General features: G+C 42.0%; 1 protein-coding gene across 2 annotated transcripts in view; it reads left to right on the top strand.

The window, feature by feature from the left end:
- LOC121863782 (centrosomal protein of 135 kDa-like) overlaps nt 1-9,757 on the top strand; it is an 84,237-nt gene that overhangs the window by 8,393 nt on the left and 66,087 nt on the right. For both annotated transcript variants that reach the window (XM_042362582.1, XM_042362581.1), the window contains exons 3-4: nt 8,615-8,741; nt 9,183-9,350. In XM_042362582.1, coding sequence (XP_042218516.1) covers nt 8,615-8,741; nt 9,183-9,350 — 295 coding nt within the window. The remainder of the gene's footprint in view (nt 1-8,614; nt 8,742-9,182; nt 9,351-9,757) is intronic.

Raw genomic sequence — 9,757 nt, 5'->3', positions numbered from 1 at the left:
GCAGGTAGAGGGGAAGAGTGGCAGGCAGGGATGTAGGGAGGCAGGGGGAAGGCAGGCAGGCAGAGAGTTAGGTAAGGGGAGGGAGACAGGCGGAGGTAGGAAGGAAGGTAGTCAGGGGAGCAGGCAGGCAGGTATGTAAGATAGCATGTAGGGAGGGAGTTGGTGGGTAGGGAGGCAGGGAGGGATTTATGCAGGCAGGGATTTATGCAGGCATGGAAGGAGGGAGGCAGGTAGGCATTTTTTTTAGGCAGATCGCGAGGATAGCATGCGGGGAGGGAAGGGAGGAGGGTGTCAGGGGTGAGGAGGTGGCAGGGTGAGGGAGGAGTGAGGGAGGATGGCAAGGAGTGAGAGAGGGTGGCAAGGAGTGAGGGTGGCAGGGAGTGAGAGGGTGGCAAGGAGTGAGGGAGGGTGGCAGGAAGTGAGGGAGGGTGGAGTGGGGGGCTGGCAGGGAGTGAGAGAGGGTTGCAGGGTGGGGAGAGGGAGCGAAGGAGGATGGCAAGGAGTTGGGGAGGGTGGCAGGGGAGTGAGGGGTGTAGCAGGAGTGAAGGAGGATGGCAAGGAGTTGGGGGAGGGTGGCAGGGAGTTGGGGAGGGTGGCAGGGAGTTGGGAGGGTTGCAGGGAGAGAGGGAGGGTTGCAGGGAGAGGGGAGGGAGGTAGGTAGGTAAGGAAGGAAGGAGGGAGGTAGCCACCCACCGAGTTGGTCATTCATTGATCAGTGTGTGTGTGGCGAGTGTGTATCGTGGTGGTGGTCTCCTCATAATACTGCTGCTGTTTGGTCCAGCTGTCCCACACGCACACCCGTAAGCTGCTACCCTCGCTATCCTTATTTTTGTTCTTGATCTTCCTTTAGGATTTTTGTGAGGACTTGTCTACCTCCTGTGTGTGCGTGTGTTTGTTTATAAAGCCCCGCACTACTGCCCAACACGAATCCCCGTAAGTTCTTATTTTCTCTTGTCAATTCTACAATGTCATAGTCTTTCTATTCCCCCTCTTTAGGATACTCCTACCACATCCTACTTTTCACCTCATATATGTATACCGTGTACCTGTTCTTCGCTGTGATCTGTGCGTCTTTCAGTCTTACACACACACACACACACACATACTCGAAGGATAAGTTTGCCGTGTAGGTTGTCTCGTTACTGGTGTGTATACAAGATCTTATCTTACACACACACGCACATACTGTAGGTTTGTTTTCTGTTTACGTTTAGGTATGTATGAGTACATGACCTTTTCCTACGCACATGCACTCAAACTAAATTTGTTTTGTGTGCGTTTAGTTGGTATGTGCGTGTGTGTACTGTACATGATCAAGTCCTTCACACACGCACACACACGTCTGGGACATGGAGTCAGCGGATCACTGGAGATGTGAGCTGAAATTTTAATGATCAAGGTTTTTTTATTATGTGTGTGTGTCAGTCAACGTTCCCTCCTATGAGTTCGCTGGTAAGACAAGAGGACAAATATTCTCGCCTACACCTACACCAAGAGTAGGGTTACCGATGCTGCCATTATCCATGAACTAAGTTGGGCTGGCCGTGTTATCCACAAAGCTGCCACTCTACAATCATCTGAAGAATGCCAAACGTAACGCTGGCGGACAACGGTAAAAGTTAAGAATAAGACAAACCTGAAAAAGTATCAATCGACCCCTTCTCCTGGGAGACGATCACTCCACACGAGAAGGTATTAATACTTTAGAGGTAGCTGGACTGAATACTGAGGCGGACAAGCCCTATCGCTGGAAAGACGCTGCCGCCATCCCTCCACACCTTCAGCATCTGCGGATAACTCTGTCGGGCCCGTATCAGCCTCCCAAGACACCTTGGAGCTCACCAAGGAAAGTAACATCACTAATAACTCGTATCATTCTGTCATCACTGGATGATCGTCATACTCCAACTCCGAGTGACAGCAAAGTAGCAGCAGTAGTAGTAGTGGTGTGTGTGTGTGTTGTATTGGTTATATTATGTCAAGTTGCGTAACTGTGACTGGTAATATTGAAGGCTTCTTGTTACTCCAGCTTGACGGGGTCGCGTGAGAGAGGCGGTCACTGGCGTCTCGATATATCTACGTGTGTGTGTGTGTGAGTAACATAATTTGAGAACGGCAAGAGCTTCAGTGTTCACCATGACAATTCCTTGGGTTGCTGTGACTGAGGTCAAAGGTCAAGGTCATATCTGTGAAAGAGGTCTCACTGGGTGTAATTTGCCCCCTCCCCACCTTTCGAGTGCAGTTTAGTTGATCATATCTTTAATTGCTTCAACCCTGCTAGACTACCAGGGCATGGCAAATCGTTGAGGTGGTATGAACAATAGTACAGGATACAGTAGTGAATGGTACAAAAAAGTAAGGCAGTTGGTGTTAGAGCAGTGCATGGTGCCACACAGTAGGTTATAATGGCACGGGCTACAGGCGTGATGGTGTCAGGTAGTACGTGGCTGTGTACACTTGACGTATGTACTGTATTGCTTAGTGCAGGAGGAGGAGGGGGGGAGGTAAAGGTAGTGGCTAGGATCGAAGCTCCCCTTTGAATTATTTAACTGTACTTAACCATCACCATTACTATCACCACCGTTTTTCTCTCTCTCTCACGCTTAACCTTGCTCTCTCTCTCTCACATACACTCACACAAGCTCTCACCATCTCTCGCCGTCATTTAGTCACACACCCCTTACATTTGCCCCCCCCCGACACAGCTACCTCACCTGTCGCCTGCTAATTTCGCGTACTTTATTTTAGTAATGACCAACAGTGGACGGTCCAGGTGAGAGAGTGTCCCTCCTGCTTTCTCATTACACGGGTCTGGTGCCGCCCTCACCCTGCACTTACCCACTCTGGCCAGTTGAGTCACATGGACAAGCACACATTACCTCCCGCCTGCACATTTAATCTTGTTTACGCGAAGTCATTTTCTAAACATCGCGTGGTTAGGGGTGTCCTGAATGGTCGTCCAAGTGAATTAGATTTATTTATTTTATTCTATTTTTATTTTTTTATATTTTTTTATAGAGGTTAGAGCTAGCTTAACACACTTAGCCACTTACAAGGAACATACATACATCCCGACGGAAATTTTGTGTAATCTTGTTTATATTAAGTCATTGGTAACATACTTTTAGAGAGAACTGTTCGGTGTTGTGGCGCCCCCAAAATTGGTGACTTATTGGTGTCACAGCTATCACCCTACACATACACCCACCTAAACGAGTTGATTTCCCTGGACATAAACATTACCATCTGACACACACACACACACTGCACTTATTCGTGCGTACTATATGACTATCTCAAGTTCGGTTGCGGGAAACAAATGGTATCCTTATTCTTTCTCTTACCTTATCTTCACTGAGCTCTTGATGATGATGGAGAGGAAAATCCTTCGTCTCGGAGCCACCAGCCAACACCATTCTACAGAAGAGGGAGGGGGCGAGGGGCAGGAAGCGGGGTCAATCATAAATCACCGCATTAAGGAAAAAGAAAAAAATAACCCATGTGAAAGACAGCCATCATATTTAATCGTGTTGATGGGTGAGGTTAAGTTAGGGTTGGGTTTTATATTAAAGATTAAGTTAGTGTTGGTAAGCTGAGGTAGGTTAGGTTAGATTAAAGATTAAGTTAGGGTTGCCTAGCTTAGGATAAGGTTAACGTTATGGTAGGTTAGGTTAAGGTTTACGTTAGATTAAAGATTAAGTTAGGGTTGGTTAGCTTAGGTTTAGGTTAACTTTAAGTTAGGTTTACGTTAGATTAAAGATTAAGTTAGTTTTGGTTAAGGTTAACTTTAAGTTAGGTTAGATTAAGGTTTACGTTAGGTTAAGGTTTAAGTTAGTTTAGATTAAGATTTAAGTTTAGTTAAGGTTTACGTAAGGATAGGTTTCGTTAGATTAAGCTTTACGTTGGGTTAAGGGTTATCGGTAATGTTAGGTTGACTCGTATTATTCCCCCTTCAACACAGTTATCGGTCCCGTTCAGCTGCTTCGCATTATTCCCAGTTCTCTCATGTCCCTTTTAAGTCACACCTTTCTTATTCATTGTCTCCGCCCATCCACTTCTTCCCTCAACTAGCATGTCCATTGCTCCTTTCATCAGTACACGCCCCAGCCTTCCCAGTGTTGACTCGCTCTCGCTTGCTCCGTAATCATCTTCACCGTCAGCTGGTTCCTCATGTGGCGTTGCCTTGTCCTATCCCCAAGCAGTGTTGAATAGTAGATCCTTCCTTCCCCATCGACTGAGGAAATAGCCCCAGCAACTAGTAAATAGTCCCTGGAACTAGTAAATAGCCCAGCAACCAGTAAATAGCCCCATCAACTAGTAAGCATTCCATTAAATATTTCCTTAGTTAAGTTACCCAGCTACCTAACCTCCCTACCAAATTTAAGTTCTATTTTCAAAACGTGGAATTGTATAACGGGCACACACGCACATAATGTATGTACTGTATGTACTTATTATTATTATGTATGTATGTAATTATTATTATTATAATGATAATAATAATAATAATAATATTATTATTATTATTATTATTATTATTATTATTATTATGGTATAGTGGGCAGGTCAGATCAATCACTGTCATTATTATGTTTTAACTAAATGTCTGGAGTCTTCGTCCAGACTCTCTCTCGGAACTGCAGCCGAATAATTAATTGAATTGCCTCATGTTTTAGGTGCTTCAAATACCAGCGTTATTAAGCATCGTTCACTAGGTCATATATATATATATATATATATATATATATATATATATATATATATATATATATATATATATATATATATATCATGTAAATCACAATGAAAACGTGGATAAGATAAATCTTGATAAAATCATGTTTTTAAGGTCAACCTGTATATTTAAGCCTCTCTCTGTCCATGTAATCCAGTTGCTCTGAAGATGTCTTGAATAAAGACGAAAGCTAAGGTAATTCCGTTGTTTCCATTTTCCCGTGTGATTTTATCATATATATATATATATATATATATATATATATATATATATATATATATATATATATATATATATATATATATATATATATATATATATTTTCACTGGGGAAACGTTTAGGAATTCCTGTCGACCCCGAACATCAAAGACTTGAGAAACAATGGCGATGGGATGAAGATGTTTTATGGCCGACATTTAAAACAATCTCTATCCATCGTCAGAATAATAGAGATAAAATGGAAAATATTGAACAACTTTTAATAATTACGATGTGTAGTGAGCGTTGGTGGTGACAATGAACGTTGGTGGTGACAGTGAACGTGTGGTGGTAACAGGAATCATCATATATTCTCAATAATTGGCGGTTTAGTAATTAAGGGGGAATGGTTCTTGGCATTTAGTGTGTCCGTATGTTTGAGTTATATGCTCTGTTGAAGCTCTTGGGTTTGACGTATACACACACACCACTGAAAGTTCATGAGTAACAGTGGATAGTTAGTGCATGTATCGTGTAAGGTAATCTGGGCGCTAGAAAAGGTAGGAATATGCCAGTGTCCAGCTTAAGTTACGTGCTACCTGATCAAACTCAAGTTCCGTGCTACCTGACCCACTCAAGTTACGTGCTACCTGTCTCACTCAAGTTACGTGCTACCTGACCCACTCAAGTTACGTGCTACCTGACCCACTCAAGTTACGTGCTACCTGACCCGTGCTACCTGACCCACTCAGTTACGTGCTACCTGACCCACTCAAGTTACGTGCTACCTGACCCACTCAAGTTACGTGCTACCTGACCCACTCAAGTTACGTGCTACCTGTTACGTGCTACCTGACCCACTCAAGTTACGTGCTACCTGACCCACTCAAGTTACGTGCTACCTGACCCACTCAAGTTACGTGCTACCTGACCCACTCAAGTTACGTGCTACCTGACCCACTCAAGTTACGTGCTACCTGACCCACTCAAGTTACGTGCTACCTGTCTCTCAAGTTACGTGCTACCTGACCCACTCAAGTTACGTGCTACCTGTCTCACTCAAGTTACGTGCTACCTGACCCACTCAAGTTGTGCTACCTGATCTACTCTCCTTATTTGGATCCTGTCACTCACAACGGGCGAGGCTCAGGCAGTGTCTCCAGGTGAAGTTGTTCAGGTATTGTGTTGCGTCACATATGTTTTTGTGGCCATCATTTAGCACGGGCAGCATCTCTATACGTGACTTGGTGACTGACTGAGCGAGGAAAAGTTTGTTGACGTTGAGGTAGCGTTTTAGGGATGGTGTGTATCTGTTCACTACTACAGCTAGCACGTACTTACACATGCAGTCACAGTTATACATACAAAATAGGGAAAAATTAGACTTCAGAGAATTAAATCTCATAAATTTATTAGTATTGAACCCATGATTACGACGTCACATTGTTTATACATCGGCTTGTTGTTTACAAACCCAATCGCCACCAGGAAACACAGCCAGACACTACCAGGTGGTTATCCAGTCGTCTCTCAAATGTCAACACGTTTAGATATCCTTCCTAGCTTGTTACCATCCTCTGGAATTCCACAGATAATATACGGAATTATCAACAAAGGCTTTAATTATTAACCCGTGTCGTGCACGAAGATGTGTGTGTGTGTGTGTGTTACCGGTTAAGCGATATTGTCATGGTTCACCTTCAGCCCACCACATACAGTAATTACATTATAATTATTGGGATGGAACAATAACTAATTAATATCAATCTTTCACTTCCAGCGCATTTAGCATTGGCCGTATGGAATTATAATACAGTATATCATGATTATATATACGAATTTATGTCATGGAACCTAAATTATTGTATTATTGTTATTATTTTTATTTATCCTTAACTTTTGTACTGACACTTGTGTACGCTATCAAATATCCGCCTGTTTAACAAAAGATTATCACGATGGCCGCTTGTAATTAATATAGAATGTTTTTACTTAGAATTAGAAGGCGGTAAGTGAAGGATGACGTGTTAGTAATTTCTAGCTGTAATGGCCGCTTTTCACGAGATAAATGAGGGGAGCGTGGCCCTTAGTTTCCACCAGTCGTTTATTTTGGCGCGCCCCCCACACGCCACCCATCACTGCCCACGCCATCACCTCCTGCCCAACACTGCACTCCAATAAAATCCCACCAGATCATGGCCTACGGGTCAGGATCTTACCGGATAGTTCTCTCTTGAACGAAATCCTGCGGTGCCTTATAGCGTGGTGAGCGTGACCAGATATTCTTCCCGAGTTAATACAAATTACCGCATTAACCTGTTCTGATCATTGATTGATCACCATTGTCCGTCCTGGCACTAATTAATTGTGATATTTTTAACCAATTTAATATTACACAACGAAACACCAGGATTTTATTTGAGCTTGTTGGGTAAATTGTTTACACAAAGAACCTTCACGTAAAAAAATTGAATCATTATTGATTTTTCGTGACTGACTGCTAATGAGGCATTAGGTGTAAGTCAATTCTGGAATTAATTTTAAATTTGGCAAACTTATACTGTTTTGAATAATTTAGAGCTCCAAGCAAGTCATGAGGGACTGGGTGGGGGAAGCTTGTTGTATTTGCTTGTGAAGATTTACCCCGTTGGAAAAAAAAATGGACGTGGCTCCCATGGGCACGACAGAAATTTATTGGAAATTGGGATACAGCTCAGAATACTAAACTGGGGACACAAAGAAGCAGTGTGTGGCATTATACTTGTTCACCTTCACTTTATCAACTTAATTAGGTGCTGTACAGGTATCCATTCACAGCTTGGTTGACTGGGGGTGTCTTGGGTGCTAACTAGCTACCCTTAGGACAAGTGCTGTGTCCACACCTCTTGAGAATATAGGTGTTATTATACCGCACATATAATATTTTTAATGAATGCACAATATTATCAGAGAGATATTAGATTTTGCCTTTTAACCTGGTAAGGCATTTTATGCCTCAGATCCTTTCATGACACTTCTTGAAAAAATAACAATATCATCCTCTCCCCCTTGCATGCATGAACACACGCGGAGTCATTGTTGGCATGGCATATACATATCTGACATTTCATAAGATGATATACTGTACTGTAGTCTTGAGCACACATTAATGATATCAAATGTACAACAAGAATGTCATGTAATCAAATATACTTTAAATATGATGTTAATTCACTAAGGGACAATACAATACTGCAATTGCATGCATTGAGACATCATACAAAGTAACAAGATCTGAGACTTAAAATCCGACAGGAATAATCTTGTTATAAAACCATTCATGCTGATGTAACTCTGTTGTAATTGGCTATACTGTTATGTCCTTGTCAAAGTATAAACTTACCATAAACAGAAAAATTATTGCAATAGATTTGATCGTTAAAAATCACTTTGTTTTGCCTTTACCTCTCATTCTCAACCCATAGCTCTTTAGATGTTGTGTATATCCACCTTTTATTGTAATTAAACATACCAGTAAGTTTTAATTTTTCTTATCCATGATATACTATACTGTACTAGGCAAGCTTAGCTGGAATATGAAACTTTGTCAGGAACATTGCCACTCAGGTAGCACTTTCATATTTACTGTTCTTATTTCATTATCGTGCTAAACAAACAATTGTATTATTATGATGTTACAGAGATGTGATGACGTGTGTGCGAGTGTGGCGCCCTACCAGGAGGAGAACGGTCGCCTCCTGACCCAACTTAATACCCTGCACATGGCCAACATCACGCTCAGGGAACAGAACGACAAGCACAGTAAAGGTATGTGACGCAGTTTACCTAATATTTTTTGTGGGGGATAATACCTTGCATGTGGTCAAGATGCTCGGGGAGCAGAAGAAGAAACAGAACAAACGCACTTGCTGTGTTTCTTATATCTATTTTATCTTGGGGCGTCAGTGTTAACCAGTGGAGTGTTTTAGGCTACAGGGTGCCAGAGAATCATGCCTATTACACTGGTTATGATTAGTTTAATGAATGTGGAGTGAAACCTTTTTATTTGGCCTCCTGTTGGACCAGCAAATGTGGCTCAGTTGTTGGAGTTGCTGGTTTTCACAATGTTGTAATACCCGTAGAGTACAGTACAGTGTAAGTGTTATACCCCTCCTTGGGTTATTCTCACATGATGCTTTGGTCAGAAAATTTATTACTGTCACAAGAAATAAAATTTATGCGGACTAATGCTGCCAATGCTTCTTACAGAGCTCCAAAATGCCTTACAAAAGTTAGAGGAGGAGAACAGGAACCTGCGGTTACTTGCTGGGGAGTATCAGCGGCAGAAAGAAGAACTTGAGGCTGAATCCAGTAAGAAAAACGACAAGATTCTTCAGCTGCAGGAGAAGAACCTCCGGGCAGTTGTCACTACGCCTGGTAAGAGACGTCACCCGCTGTACCTGTGTTTCAAAGAATACATCATTTTAATGTAGAATGGTTGGTTTAGTTAACAGTCATAGTACAGTACAGGTACTGTATGATGGAGAACCCATGCAAACACATTGTTGTTGATGATGATGATTAAAAATGAGAGCAAAGAACCCTCATCTAGGCATAAAACTATTGTTAACAGACAGAGACATGAAACACACTCACAGATGCACATTATAATTGTTGCATAAAAGCCTTGAGCAGTGTGTAAATTATGTAGTTTAAATATTGCATTAAAAATCATACATATACTTGATAATGTAGAGACCTGAAATCTTAATACTATACTGTACTGTAATGTACTAATATGATGAAATATTTTATAATTTAATAAAAATGCTCTCTTCAGTTAA

This window comes from Homarus americanus, unplaced genomic scaffold (genome assembly GCF_018991925.1).
Source record: "Homarus americanus isolate GMGI-L3 unplaced genomic scaffold, GMGI_Hamer_2.0 scaffold48354, whole genome shotgun sequence".
Taxonomy (NCBI): Eukaryota; Metazoa; Arthropoda; class Malacostraca; order Decapoda; family Nephropidae; genus Homarus; species Homarus americanus.
Note: the sequence above shows the minus strand (reverse complement) of the source record. Positions and strands in the feature narration are given on the sequence as shown.